At 40.4% G+C, this 15,985-nt stretch overlaps 1 protein-coding gene across 1 annotated transcript; it reads left to right on the forward strand.

Annotated features, from left to right (window-relative positions):
- Window positions 1–2,558: 2,558 nt before the first annotated feature.
- Window positions 2,559–13,662, forward strand: foxo4 (forkhead box O4). Its single transcript, XM_007258649.4, has 3 exons — window positions 2,559–5,054; window positions 6,381–7,865; window positions 9,019–13,662. The coding sequence occupies exons 1-2, from the start codon at window positions 4,623–4,625 to the stop codon at window positions 7,842–7,844; spliced, it is 1,896 nt and encodes a 631-aa protein (XP_007258711.3). The 5' UTR covers window positions 2,559–4,622; the 3' UTR covers window positions 7,845–7,865; window positions 9,019–13,662.
- Window positions 13,663–15,985: the final 2,323 nt, after the last annotated feature.

A 15,985-nucleotide genomic window follows, 5' to 3' on the forward strand; every position in this document is an offset into this window, starting at 1 on the left:
ATCATCTGCAACAGGCTCCTGAAACCTGCCGTCTTTCTACAACAGAAGAAAAAGTACTTTAATAAAGGTACATAAAAGGCTTGAACGTTTAGTTAAATGTCTATTTAAATGACTGAAATATCTAGTAAGGACAGAAGTAATCCAGAATGTGCAAAATCATTAAACTTTGCTAACTAATAGTCAACAAGAGGACAAAATGCATGGCTATATTAGTATAGTCTATATTAATAACGTTTATTATAGGAAATCATACACACACAGCGACCTTAACCCACACTATCTAAACACTTTATATTTTTTAAATAATGTATTTTTTATTTTTCAACATTTTTAAAATGTTCATTAGTTGATTTCACTTTTTTTATTCAAAAGAGATGGGAGTGAAAGTCACGCACAGGCTTATCTAGTCAACTTTCTTTTCCACAGTGTTATCAAGCACTTTAGTTCCTAATGAGAGGAGACCGTTTTAGCAGTGGCCAGCCACAACACCTTTAAGAAAGCATTACATAACGAGAGATTCTACGTGCTTCACCCGCCTCCCCTTGCCTGTTTACAAACCACACACACACACACACACACACACGCACAGACACCAGAGAACCTCTAGAGACGAGAATACACACTTAAGCTAGTCAGACAGTAGGGGGCGCTCTCGAATGAGTCCAAAATGAAAAGGTTTATATGGAGCAATTGAGCAAAATCAAATTGTTTTAATAATTTTTATACTCGTGTTTTTCTCATTTCCTCTAAACAAATTGATATCAAATATTTCATTAGTGCATATGCAAATTGTAAAGCTTTTAAATGTTAAAAAACACTGGCTGTATCTTAGTAGCTTATATCAGATCACCAACTTGGCAGAAGTAGTCAAGTAACAAACACTTTGTAACAACTTTCTACTTCTACTGCTTACATTTTCCTGCAATTATTAGAACTTTATACTCCTTACATTTTAGCCTTGTTATTTTGTTTCATTTCAGCTTATTTTTATTCCAGGTTCTCGTTGTTAAATAAAATCCCTATCCCGTGTTCAATAGGCTCCAGTGGTATGGCCTATGCTTTTGTTAATAATTGCATTTTTCTATACATTTTTTACTTTAGTTTTACTTTTATACTGTGTTAGTTTTGAAACCAGTACTTGTACATTATTACTTGAGTAAAATGTTTGAGTTGATACTCTAGTATCTATATTGTACATCTACCTGAGTAATGAATGTAAACACCAGCAGGTCATCTCAGTTCACAGTAGCTAGCAGAAATGCTAGCGTCTCTGTCTTCCAAAAAAGTTTGCTGTAGAACAATTTAAATATATAGGTATGTTTTCTCTGCTTTTGTGGTTCGATACTTCAATATATTTTCTAGAATTTGACAAATATCCTGAACAAGGAGTTTAATACTATTTTTAATTTGAGTTTTAGCCATTTAGCTCCATTCAGTCCCATTCATTTAGGACTCGCTCGCGGGCTCCCTCTAGAGGTTTGCAGTCATTTTCTTATAATACCGGGGAGATATTTTTGTAAGAAGTGGGTAGGCTCTCTATAAAATACATCAGCAGACACACAGGCACTTTTTTATTAGCAACATACAACACATAACAATTTACAAATACACAAACTCTTGTAGAGGATGTCATAACTACAAATTACAAGCTGGGGGGTTAGAGAAAATTAATAAATACATAAATAATACCAAATGTTTCTTTGATACTACTTTGATACTACAACGCTACTTTTGTAGGTGTTGTTGAGTACTGTAGCAGTGTAAGGTTGGGAACTGGACCTCAGTTTTATCTGTTCTAATGGTGGGGTGATTTTGTGTCTTGATTACTGTTGGAGGAAGTAATAACGAGTGTCCAGACTGAATTGTACACGGGTGATTTTATTTTAGATTGACAGTGATAGTGTTGGTGACTTCCAGTTCACGAGGATAGCTTTCTTGTTGATGGTTAGAGCTGTGTAAGTAGATCAGTGATGGTTTGTTTTGTTGAGTCAAAAGCTTGAAACATATCTGTTTACCTGCGCTTTCCACACTGTTTAACTTGCTTTTCTTTGCACATTGTTAGTACTTTATTTCTTGTATTGTTTTTTTTTCTTAGTTTTTATTACTTGTATATTCTTTTAAGTATAATTCTTGTAACTTTCTTTTAACATAGTTCTGTATGTTTTATATTTATTTTTTACACTCCACTTTTATTCATTTTAATTGCCTTGTTTTGCTTGTTTTGTCTGGTGTAGTGTATTCTGTGGATGAAGCGTGAGATGATTCTAGCATTTTTCTAGTTTATTGTTATTTTAAAAAAAATATTATAATATTATATTATTATATTATAATATAATATAAATGAAATTCATTTATGAGTTAGAGGAATTATTGCTTATTTTAATATATTTTTTCCCATTGTTATCCCTTTGCTGCAGTGAATAATGATGTGGTATTTTTCTAAAAAAAAAAAAAAAAAAAAGCCCAAAGACGCGCACACAGGCAGACACTCGCTAGTGCGGCTCATCTCATGACTGACTGCATTTCCCAGAGACCCCCGCTCGCGCATGCGCAGTGCGCGCTGGCTGGCGGTGGTAAACAGACGTCAGAAGGGAGTCTTCGAGTCAAAACAAAACAAAACAAGATAGAAACGATGAATGACTAGGAATATGCGCGATCGCATCGCCAAGGACGGGATTGAACACTATCCGCGATGGGAAACCGGATTCTTTGAGGAGCGATCCGTTTCCGTCCACTTTTCGTCTGTTTGAGCTGCGGGATTTTAACTCATAAATAACTGGAGGAGTTAAGTTGGTGAACTCGGCGGCCGCGGCTAGTTTTCCGAGTTCTTCACTTGGGAATTTCGAGTCGCGGGCGGCCCGGCCGGGAATGCTGGACTGAAAGCTCGGGTTTTGAGACGGACTTGGAGCTCGTCGTCGGTTCGGTCGGCGTGTGGACGGAGGGGGACGTGGCTGGGGGAGTTCGGCGCCCGCGCGAGCATCGTGCGCAGCTGCGTGCGGAGGAACATGGCAGATGGCGGCACGCGCCCGCACACACGGCGTGCTGTAGTAGGAGCGCGCGGGCGGTGGTAGATAGATAGATAGCTAACCCTGTAGTTATACAGGATATAGTAGTGTGTAGGCTGGATTTCTTCTTTCTTTTTTTGTTTTGATTGCCTGGGAATTAAAATAGAGAGAAAAAAACACATTCATATAACGTTATACATATATACAAAAAACTGCTTGATCTGTTAAACTGAAATAGCTATCTTAAACTAATTAACTAGGTTAAGTTAGTTAACGCTTTACTAATCTAATTAACTAGTTAAATCGAGACAGCCGCGTGCTTGATTTAAGTTCACTAGGTTAAGTTAGTAGTTGTTCAGCCCAGTGGAAAACAAAAACAAAAAAAAAAACTAAATCTGAATTTCTAAATTATTTTCAGCTTCATATAAAATATTATTATTATTAATAATAATAATAACTAATATAGTTGTGGTTATTATTATAATCTGAACTGGTTTTAGCCTGTGGGACTGAGTCTGTATGTTCTGTAAACCCCTAGCTAACCAAGTTAACTTGTTAGGTTGTTAGTTTATCCAACCTATCTAGCTAATGTTGCTCAAACATGTTCCTTTAACTTGAATCAGAAAAAAACAAACAGTATTTTAGCTACGTATAAATAAATATATTAAATAAAAACAGCCAAGTTGTTTTAGGGTGGCTTGGGTTTTTAATTGTTGGCTTGGTTCATAGACTTGAAGGTAGACCACGTGTGTTATTGTTATTGTGGGGGATTATGATGCGTTGGATGCATTGGATGATGAAGTGAACGAGAAGGAAAAGGAGAGAATAGACAGATAATTAAAATTAAATTGAGTAGAAGTGGAGTAGACTAAGTGTGCTAAGGCTATTTATTGAGGTATTTTCCAAGCATTTTTCTTTAAAAGAGCTATAAATCAGATCCCAGAGATTAACCCTGTATCTATCCTCTATCTTTTTTTTTTCAGCTTTATTCACTGCTGGGCATCCAGATGTTTTAGCTATCCTGACTAATATATGTTTAAAAATATCATACTACGGTTTGGTTTGCCATGTGATTTTTTTCCTTTGTTCTTTTATGTAAACAAAGAGGGCCCCTTTCTTCCCTCCTTGGCTCAGTGTAAATCGGAAGGTTTATGATAGTTACTATTAAGGAGATTATTTGGCCCCTTTAATCTCCAATCTGAGGATTAACTGACGCTATATTGGTGTGTCCAGATTATTACGTCTCTGCTCCAGCTAGCCAGTCTACCAGCAGCCCTGCTGACAGAGCTGGAGCACCTTTAACAGAGCAGAACAAAGACTAAAATATATATATAATTTTAACTATATATAGTAGTTAACTAGTTACCAGAATAAACAGGCCTTGCTGGGTTCTCTAAATAATTAAATTAACGTTTATTATAACATATACTTTATTATTATTCCTAGGGTTGGTTAGCTTGATAAAAAACCCTAAACTTAGTCTAACTCTAGCAGACTATTCGTTTTGTTGCCCTACTTTACATTAAATATATAAAAATAGCATCACATACGTAGCTAGCAGTTGCTGGCCAATATTATCATTCTCATTCACCATCGCGGTTCGCTGAAATCCGCACAATGGAGGCGGAGAGCGTCCCCCCGATTGACCCAGATTTCGAGCCGCAGAGCAGACCGAGGTCGTGCACATGGCCGCTGCCTCGGCCCGACATCTCAGCTGTCAAAGCGGAGGCGACAGACGGCGCCGAGTCCACCGCGGGGACCCCGCCCGCCGAGGAGGACAAGCACGAGCCCCAGCCAATCAGCACCGAGCCCGAGAAATCCGTGGCCTCGGAGGGCGGGGTCGTGGCCGGAGTGGGTGGGGCCACGCCCAGAAAGGGCTCCTCCAGGCGCAACGCGTGGGGCAACCAGTCCTACGCTGATCTGATCAGCCAGGCCATCGAGAACTCCCCGGAGAAGAGGCTCACCCTGGCTCAGATCTACGAGTGGATGGTGAAGACTGTACCGTACTTTAAGGATAAAGGAGACAGCAACAGCTCAGCTGGGTGGAAGGTAATAAAAGTGCACTGAAGACTTTTGCACTTGGCACAGACTTTCCAGATGACATGGGAAAACCATAAAATGTCATCCATAGATCCTGTGTTGCTCATTTGGGACCAGAAGAGAAATCCAGAGTGTGGATGCCCAAATGCACTTGGGCTGTGGTGAATTATAATAATAACCTCAATTTACGCCCAGCTTTCTGAAATACAGCACTTTTAGCCGATGCTCCCAACAGGCTTACAATTCTAGTGATGGGGCATAGTATTGCCCATGCAAAGAAATAATTATTTTTACACCATTAACAAACTCAAAGTTGCTCCACACTTCATTGGTAGAGTTCTAAACACTCAGGCATTTAAAACGAGGCACTAGAAACTTTGAATGTGCACAGATAGTTTATTAAAAATACACTGTTTATACACACAGTACCATCAGGAATATCTCAGGGTGCTGTCATCTTGAAATGAAGTCATGCTAATGTGACTGACGAGCATGAACGAATGGCCAGGATAGGGGAACAGATTGCAAAATATATAAATATTTTTTTGGAAATGCTATTCGTTCCTGCCCATTGGCTAAAAGTGCTGTATTTTGGAATGCTGGGGGTGAATGGAGGTGGGCCTTTTTGACAAAAGATCATACTCGTTATCATGTTTTACTACACCCCAAGTCCATTTTACACCAGATTTCTCCTTTAAGGATGCAACCAATTATTAATTTTGACTAATCTGTTGTTTATTTTTTGATTAGTCGATTAGTCAGCAATTATTTCTACCATTGCCCTGTGGGTACAGCTCTTGATCTTAGCTTATTATATTTATTTAACATAATAGAAACTGCAGAATGTGGGGTTTAAATGCCCTTTAAATGCTCAGAAGACCTAAAATATTCTAATATTTAGTAAGAAGTTGAGTGAGCCCATTGCCCATCACTGTTTTGTGCATTGCAGTTAGAAAATTAACAATTGGTATAAATTGTAATTTTGAGTTTTGAGTGGGCAAATGTCTGTAATCGATATTATGATGTTGATTTTTTTGACTTATCATTACAGCCCTACTGCACAGGGGGCCTAACTAAATGGTACCCTTGTAAGATAAGGATGGGCTGTGTCTCGAAGCCCATGCCCTCCTAAAACCTACCAAGCCAACCACGTTTCACCCATGTGGTTGGGTTATACACACTACTATACTACACTGAAGTTTTGTGTCAATGTTTTACGAGAGTTGCTCTGTACTGTAGACTTTGAATTAACTATTAACCCATAACCCTTACATCACATCTCATATCTTGTCTCTGTGTTTAATTGCAATTCTTGTGTATTTTATCTCCACCCAGAACTCGATTCGACACAATCTGTCTCTCCACAACAAGTTTCTGAGAGTACACAATGAATCTACAGGAAAAAGCTCCTGGTGGATGCTCAACCCTGAAGGGGGGAAGCCTGGGAAAGCTCCTCGCCGGCGTGCCGCCTCCATGGACAACAGCACCAAGTTGCTGAAGAGCCGCATGAGGGCGAAGCAGACCAAAAAGCAGGCAGTAGCTGGTGGAAGTGCCATACCGGGTGAAGGTGTGTCTGGGGCAGGAGGTGCAGACAGTCCTGGGCCTCCGGGAGGGTTTGGAAAGTGGGGTGTGAACAGCAGCAGCCCCTCATCCCGTGGAAGTTTGGATGATCAGGACATGTGGACGACCTTCAGGCCACGCACCAGCTCCAATGCCAGTACCCTGAGTGGCAGGCTGTCTCCAATTGCCCCAGGACAAGAAGATGAAGACAACTTGCAGGAAGATGGGCTTCTAAGTGGATACACTTCTGGCAGTCTTCCGCCTACACTTGCCGAGACCTTAATGGAGGAATTGGACCTGATTGATGGGCTCACCTTAATGACAGGCCAACAAGGTGGTGCAAGCCCAAGTACTGCCCCCCAAGCCCCACCTACACCACTGCCCTCTGCATCAACCCTGCTGCCTCGTGGAACTAACTTTCCCACATATCGCCAGCTACAGTCAGTGAAGGGACCTCAGGGAGCAAGCCAGCCAGGCTCACAGAGCTCAGTCCAGCAGGGAGGAGCTTCCAGCACAAGCCCATCAAATTTTGGAAACTCCCTCTTCAACCCCCTGCCTGGACCTGGATCTCGGAGTGGCTTCAGCACTCACGTACCCTCCAGCCTCGAGGCACTTCTCACTTCTGACTCGCCCCCACCAAGCGATGTCATGATGACGCAAGTGGACCCTCTGATGCCCAGCCAGGGAGGTGCTAATCTCCTGGGGCTTGGCGGGTCTTTGTCCGGCAGCCAAGCTAAAGCTGGTCCGATAATGTTGGGCAAGAGCCTGGAACCGAGCCCAGTAGGACAAATGACACTTCAAACCCAACCTCAGCTACAGCCACAACAGCACCAGCAACAGCAGCACTCTCAGATGAGCTTCGGCATGCTGCTGGCAGGCATGGGCCAGGAACCAGCTCAGCAGCTATCAGCCATGAAGGCTCAACATCAAGTGCCAGGTGGAGGGGGGCTGCTTCAGCATGGAGCTGTCCCTTCAGCAGGTGGGAATGGAGGTCTCCAGGGGTTAAGCCAGTTCGGGGCACCACCATGCTTTGCGCCCTCTCAGGACCGCCTGCCCACGGACTTGGATATTGACATGTTCACAGAAAACCTGGACTGTGATGTCGACTACATCATCAACAGTGACCTTATGGATGGAGAGTCCATTGACTTCAACTTCGACCCCATTTTACCAGCTGGGCAAAGTTACCCTGGGCCAGCTACCACACAGAGCTCCTCTCACAACTGGGTGCCCAGCTAACTCTGCTGCAGATCGGTGCAGGTGAGGCATGTGACAGTTTCATAAGCCAGACTGTTTCTTGAGGCTTATGATGGTGCTTTTATTAAAGATATATGCACTTGTGCTGACAATTGAATTTAATCTTCGGTCTTTAGCCTATTCTTGGACTTTGCAACATTTTAATTGGAGAGTTGCCAATAAAAGGAAAATATAGTCTATGACTAGGCTTAAGTCCTATCTGGGGAAACTACCCATAATGCCATAATGGTATTTATAATTGCAGACTATAGGATTCAAAATGAAAAAAAAAAAAAAACCCTACACAGAAGTGCTGATGCATTTGCATCTACTAAATTACCCTGAAAATATTATGCTTCATTGGTATATCACCAGCAGTGCCAGCTCCTGGCAGTTGTCCAGTGGGATAAACCTGAATCTAGGCACAAGTATGTAATAGCATCTTATATTTAAGCTTTACCAGGAAGTGCTGTCATTGCTGGTGATATACCAATTAAGCATTATATTTTCAATTTAGTTGGCACCATAGTGGTACAGTATATTTTACTACAAATAATGCTACATTCTGTATATACATGTTGTAGTTTAAAATAGGGATGCACCGATTTGGGAATTATGGGTAAATGCCGATATCTGCTATTACACATGTATATATTACACTAATATTACTTTATAACTTAATCCTCAGATCAATTAATTTTAAAGTAGCATGGTGTCTGACAATTGCAGTAGTGCAGCAGGTGTCACTTGGTCCACAGATATAAAATTAAAATATTATAAAGTATTTGTTTGAAATATCGGCCAAATCATCTGATGCCGATGATTCCTAAAAAAACAACTATTGGCCGATACTGATATAAATTCTATATCATCGTGCATTCATGGTTAGGAATAATGCCACACCCTGGGTTTTGACTTGGTTCTAAGTATACATATAGAATATATAAATAATTAGTTACGGTAAGGTTCTTTTTTGGAATTCTGTTTCGTTTACTACTTTTAATGTGCAATGCATTTTACAATAGGAGATAGGAAATTTAACTTGTGGTGTATCTGTTGAGATTTCTATATCAGAACTAGTTTAAAATTTCAACATTTGATTTCAAATGGAATGAGGTATAAAGATGTGACTGAGACATGTCTTATTTTCCTGTTTTTTTTTTTATTCTGTTTACAGGACAGCTCTTCATCCCTACAAAAATAATGGAAAGTCATGGAAGTCATGGTGCATTGCCTACAATGTCAAAGCCACCCCTCTTTTTGTTTTATTTTTGGTTATTCCTTCATTTTCCTTTTCTATTGTACCTCGAATGCGTAATCTCTCTTGGCTGAGGACATACAGAAGCTGACTTGGCCAATTAAAACAACAACAAAAAACGTTTTTAATTTTCGGATCACAAAAGCAAAAGTGCCAACATGTACAGGGAAGTGGGCTATTGGGCACCGAGACACGGAACGCAGGAAACATCTTGAAACTTTATTATATTCGCAAGAGTGTTTGTTTTTTCTTTCTTCTTTTTTTTTCAAAGTTATAGTATTTTGCCAGATGTCAGAGATGTTGAGTGTAGCGTAAAGGAGAGATAACAGTAGTGATGAAGCACGACTAATAAACTACTAATCATGTTTATTACAGTTATGCCTATTACTAATTTACCAAAGTAAAGTAGCACAGGACTGAGGTGATTGTGGTGGTACGTCACTTCTTTTTGATCTAAAGACGGACAAACTGACTCGGCCAGGAGAATCAAACTTCTGCGGGACGTGAGGACCGTGCTTTTTTTTTATTGGTCAGCAGCTGGAATAAAAAAGAATGCGAGAACCGTGACATTTCACTTGAATGGATTTGGCTTGGATCGATCGCTGGATCAGATGGATAACACACAGCCAGTTGTTCATCCATCACTTGAATGAATAAATAGATAGATGGGTGGATTAGATAGATGGATCAACACCACCGTGGCTGACAGCACCATCTATATCTTCTGACAACCTCCTGAAGGCATCATTAAACCACAGGACACACACAAACCAGGACCTGCTCTGCACCGTTTGTCCTGGATTTGAACTGAGATGGTCTGTCTAACTGAGATGAGCCTGAACATTAAGTACAGTTGAACCTGCTCAGCTCGGTGGTCTCAGTGGTACGAATAGTACAAATAGCTCATATTTTGTGTCTTACTACAGAAACAGAGGCAAATTGAAATTGAATCAAAACAAAATATCGAGATCTGAGAAAAAAGGTGTTTTTGGAGATGTGATGGAAGTGATGGTGTTTATGATGAGAATTTTAGCGTGGCGTGTGTGTAACATCTGCTCAGGAAGGCGTTCCTTTCTTTCTCTCATTGTGTTTTGGACAAAACGAAAAGAAAAAGAGCGCGGAGGCCGATCAATTACGTGAGACTGATTTTTTTGATGATGACTTGCTCTTGAATTATTATGTTATTAATAGTATGAAGAAATGAAATGTGACACACCGGGCATTTTGATTTAATTCACCATAGAATCTGAATGGTTCTTTCTATGTCTTTTTTTTTTTTTTTTTTTTTAAACCACTCTGCCAACACGTTGAATGGCACGGTGAAATGGATAGAGCGTCCTCTGCAGGATGTAAAGGATACCTGAAGTTTTTGATTTTTTGATTGCTTTTGTTTGGGTTTTGTAGTTCTTGCAAGTGCTTGAATTCGCAGAAAGAGACAGAAACGGATCCAAAGTACAGTAATATTATAATATTGATTGATTTCATTCAGTTGGTTGGTATTTCAGCTAAACAGCTACATAAAACCACAAACCCACGTCCCTGGCACGTAGAATTCTCACGTGTGAACAGTGCGAAATGGGGCTGAGGAGGTTATTCTTTCCTCAGTGATTTGATTACTCTTTCTTATTTAGTACTAACCAGCTTTTGTATTTGTATAAATTTGTTAATGGAGAAACAGAAAACAATTGAATATATTGACTGTAGTTTTAGTGCCCGGTTTAGATTAGATCAGGGCTACGCTACAATTAAGCGAATATTCTTACTAATCAGAAAATACACTGTTAATGTGTTTTTGTGTGTGTGGTTTTTTTAAACTGCAGAAATGATCTGACTTTTTTAAAACGGTCATTTTCTATGTAATCTTTTATTTTTGTAAGAGATGAGATGCATGTAGATTTTATACATAACCAAAGGAACACTAAGAACTGCATGTCAGACTGGGAGAGCTTGAGATTAAAGTATTGCAGTGTAGATAAGCTTTACACAGTGGAGCCTGTTTTAAAAAATGAATAAAATAAAATACACATGAATTGAGAAATTAATATTACATCTTATTTTATTATGAGGCAATGGTTAGACTGCATGGGTGCATTTAATGAGATAAAAACATGCATTGCTAATTATAATTTTTCTTTTCAGAATTTGTCATGTGATCTCTATATTGTGATAAGAAAGAATACGTACAGGAGATATAGGATATAATGAGCTCTATCACTTGCCAGACAATTTATACAATTTATATGATTTCATCTCAAAACAAAACACACAAAAAATACACACAGACAGTGGATGATGCAATGTTTAACTCTCAGGGTATTATTAAAAGATGATAATAATAATGATAATAATAATAATAATAATAATGAAAAAAATTCACTTCCAGAAGGAAGCGGTGAGATAATCATGTTGAAAAAACTTATTGCTGATTTTTTTTTTAAGTGCTACCCAGCCATCACTTGAAATCTTTTAACATTATGTTTAAAAAACGTTCTTATGATCTTATGTTCCACTTGATGAGAAAACAATATATGAGGTTATATATTATGTATGCATTTACAGAGTTTTTGATATAAACAAAAGTTGTAAACTGCCAACGAACACTAGCATATAGCATGTTGCTAATTCTAGAGCTAATTCTGCAGCTCTACTCTCATACTCTTCATACTCTCGTTTTTGTTTAGTTTTTTTTCTGTGATTGATTTGTTTGGATTACAGTTCATTACACAGCATTACACAGTTTTTATTTATTTTCTTTTTTTCTTCAACTGTCAGTCGGTTGGTCATTAGTTTTTACTCCATCAGCATTCACAGCATATTCTCTTTTTTATATATATATAGATTGGACTTTGATTTGCGAGCTGGATGATCTGATTATTATTATTATTATTATTCATTTAAACTGTAATAACTTGAGTATATTAGTTCTAAAAAGATAAACTAACTGTTTAAAGCTCTGCGGCGCTGCAGAGAGTTTATGTTTCCTCCTATTGATCGGTGCTAGACGTTATCTATGACAATTTATATAAAGAGGCCCGTATTTAGAGTCGCTAAGGACCTCGAATCATTTTATGCAGCACTTAATTACAAATTCTAAATATAGAGAAGAGTAGAAAGAAGAGAAATGTACCTATATTGTTATCCCCGAGTGCTAGTTTAGTAGATTATGAATATTCTAAAACTTTGTGGATGCAGATGGAGGGGGTTTAAGAAGGGGGTTTAAAGAGGGGAGAAGGGGGTTTGGTTAACTCGTAAATCAGTCTCTCGCCACACAAATAATTGAATAACTCGAATAACAGTGCACTACATTTTCTTGAAAATCTTGTTTTTTATAAAGAGAAAACGTGTTATTTTGTTATGGCAATTGATCTTGATCTGTATTTCAATTTCAAACTGTTTACATCACTGCTCTGGTCTTTTTGGGCTTTTCCGTGTTCATGATGTTCATGCATGCGTATGTATGTGTGTGTACGTTTTTGTTGGGAATGATGCTGTATTGCTGATTTTGCTGCGTGGTTAATTAGCGATGAGAGTGGGATTGAGAAAGATGACGCATTTTTGTACAATATACAATATATATTGCAGAAATGAGGAGAAGCAAACCATAAGAAAACAACGTTTACACAAGCAGGATGTAGTACTAGGACAGTAGCATCTGGCTAATAAGGATTAGACCCTTAATGTACACATTAATGCAGCAGTCCATAAGATTTATTTCTTTTAAATCAAAAACATCATTAGCGTTCCTGATTGGGTAGGTTTGTTGGATGTAATTGCTCTAAACATTGTTACAGAATTTCATAAATGAAAAAGCAACACAGCAATAGAAACTGAAAACACAGAATTTCACACAGAAATGTATTTACTTTAGCCTGCATATAAAGTGCTCTGTGCAGTTACACACTCTCACCAGAGAGGTCTCCAAATCCCCAAATGCCGCAAACTTACGGACTGACGCTTTAAATATGTGAATTAAACACCTAGCCCTGCATGTCGAAGTTGTGAGTTGTGGTTTGAGAAAAAAACAAAAAAACAAGTGACTGACAAAACTCTAGGATACTTTTTATTTTCTCTTTTGCTCAGAATGACCATGGATTTTTTTTAGAGGACTAACGGCATTTCCAGTCACGAGTGTTCATTTTGAGAGTCAAATGTTGGAAAATGAACAAGATAGAAATCCCAACAGACAGAGCCACAGACTTTTATTTTTACAACCGTTTTCAAACCTCTGAATCACATTTTCCTTCTTTTTTAGCTTTCCTTATTTTTAGTGTACATTCTTCTAGTTGACCTTCCTCCACAGATTCTGCTACGTATCCCATTTTATGATATAAAATATGATTTTAGTTAATGGGTAGGATTGAGTTTTGTTTGTTTATTACGGGGGAAGGGGATGTAAAGGATTGATGAGTTGTGCATAGCCAGTTTTACTGTATGTGTACTTCATTGCTATGATTTATTTCGATTAATGTTTCTCCCCCTGACGTTCTTACTTTGTTAAGTTAGCCAGAGGTGACTGTGCAACCAGTCCAGGATAACTGAAATAAACCTAATCAGTTTAACTCATGTTGTCTCTTGTGATTCTCTTTTAAATATGCTGTCTTAATGAGTTAATGAACCGATGCAATCCTCCAGGTGGACGGTCGTTTCCGGTTGAGAGTATGCTGTGTGCTAGTGGCTGCCGCTTCTCACCCATGTGTGGATGAGTGCTGAGTGTGAATGGTTGTGTATAAAACGTGTAAACTGTAAAGCGTCCTTGGGTTTCTAGAAGGGCGCTATATAAGTTGAACTTCATTCATAATGAAGGACATGGCCTGAAACACACTACAGACTGTGTTTCCAGATGCAGGTTATCTCTATGTTCATTTACACAGATAGAAGTTAGATGTTGGAGCTGGAAATTGTGTCTAATACAGCAATTTTACAGGAGAGATATTAACTTTCTTTACTTTCAACAGTCTGGGTTTCTTTTTTTTGTGTCATCTTGTCTGAAGTTCTTCTAACTAAACGTAATTACAAAGCAGCAGCTGCAGGTGTGCCGGTCACAGTAGTTCCGATCCATCTCACTTCTCAGCGTGGAGGGAAAGATCTTCTTCAGTGTTCTTGCCAGAAGGACGACAGACTTCCTCCTGAAGAACAAATACATTTACACTTCAGTAAAGAAGGGTGGCATTCCTGGAGTCCCTGGCTGCCTGGAGCACACTGGAGTGGTCACCCAGCTAATCAGAGAGGCTCGTGAAGGGAATGGAGACCTGTCAGTGCTTTGGCTGGACCTAGCTAATGCATATGGGTCAGTCCCCCACAAGCTAGTAGAAATCACTCTGAACCACTACCACATACCCCATAAGATCAAGGACCTCATCCTGAACTACTATGGGAACTTCAGGCTGAGAGTGACTTCAGGTAGCACAACATCCAACTGGCATAGGCTAGAGAAAGGGATTATTACAGGCTGTACAATCTCAGTCATCCTGTTCGCCCTTGCCATGAGTATGTTGGTGAAGGCAGCTGAGACAGAGTGCAGAGGCCCCCTGTCCAAGTCTGGAGTTCGACAGCCCCCCATCCGAGCCTTTATGGATGACCTGACGGTCACCACTACATCTGTGCCTGGATGCCGGTGGATCCTTCAGGGCCTGGAAAAGCTCATCAGTTGGGCAAGGATGAGTTTTAAACCATCAAAGTCCAGGTCCATGGTCCTGAAGAGGGGGAAAGTGGTGGACAAGTTCCGCTTCTCTGTGAATGGTGTGGTAATACCATCCATCACTGAAAAACCAGTCACAAGCCTGGGCAAGGTTTTTTAACTGTAGCCTCAGAGACACAGCATCAGTCCAATCCACCATCAAGAAGCTCGAAGCCTGGTTGTCCACCGTGGACAAGTCCGGCCTTCCCGGAAAGTTCAAGGCATGGCTATACCAACATGGCATTTTGCCCCGTATCCTCTGGCCTTTGCTGGTGTACGAGGTGACCATGTCAACTGTGGAGACCATGGAAAGAAAGATCAGCTCCTATCTCCGAAGATGGCTGGGCCTACCACGAAGTCTTACAAGTGCAGCGCTGTATGGAAAAAGCAACAAACTACAGCTTCCTTTCAGCAGCCTGGAGGAGGAATTCAGAGTCTCTCGCACGAGAGAGGCACTAGTCTATCAAGATTCCAGTGATACCAGAGTTGCAGCAGCAGGCATAGTGGTAAAGACAGGCAGGAAGTTCAAGGTTCAAGAGGAGCTGGAGCTGGCAGAGTCCCGGCTAAGACACAGGGCTCTGTTGGGCACGGTGGCCATTGGACGAACAGGACTGGGGTTTATTCCTCAGCCACGCTGCGACCTGGCCCAGGGAAAGGACAGACGCCATCTTGTCCTGGAGGAGGTGCGGGCAGGGGTTGAAGATAAGAGGACCAGCAGGATGGTGAGCATGCAGCAGCAGGGAGCATCGACAAGGTGGGAAGGAGCGCTGGAAAGGAAGCTGACCTGCAATGAAATCTGGAAGGCAGAACCACAGCGCATCAAGTTCATGGTCCAAGCTGTGTATGACGTGCTACCCAGTCCAGCCAACCTGCACACCTGGGGAAAAAGTGACCTACCCACATGTCCTCTCTGCCCAGGAAGGGGCACACTGGAACATATCCTTAGCAGCTGCCCAGCAGCCCTCAGTGGAGGCTGCTATCGCTGGCGTCATGACCAAGTATTGAGGGTAGTGGCTGAGACTACTTCCACTGCAGTTGCCAACAACAAGCACATCCACAGCCAGAGGTCAGTATCCTTCGTAAAAGCTGGAGAAAAGCCACGAGCACAGCAGACATCACCAGCCAGCCTAATTTCATCTGCATCAGACTGGGAAATGAGAGTGGACTTGGGTAGGCAGCTCAAGTTCCCAGAGTATGTGACATCAACTT

The sequence above is a fragment of the Astyanax mexicanus genome, chromosome 10 (assembly GCF_023375975.1).
Source record: "Astyanax mexicanus isolate ESR-SI-001 chromosome 10, AstMex3_surface, whole genome shotgun sequence".
Lineage (NCBI taxonomy): Eukaryota > Metazoa > Chordata > Actinopteri > Characiformes > Acestrorhamphidae > Astyanax > Astyanax mexicanus.

Coding starts and splice junctions, on each gene's coding strand:
- foxo4 (XM_007258649.4), top strand. CDS start 4,623: ATGGAGGCGGAGAGCGTCCCCCCGATTGACCCAGATTTCGAGCCGCAG. Junction 5,055..6,380: donor ACAGCTCAGCTGGGTGGAAG/GTAATAAAAGTG, acceptor ATCTCCACCCAG/AACTCGATTCGACACAATCT.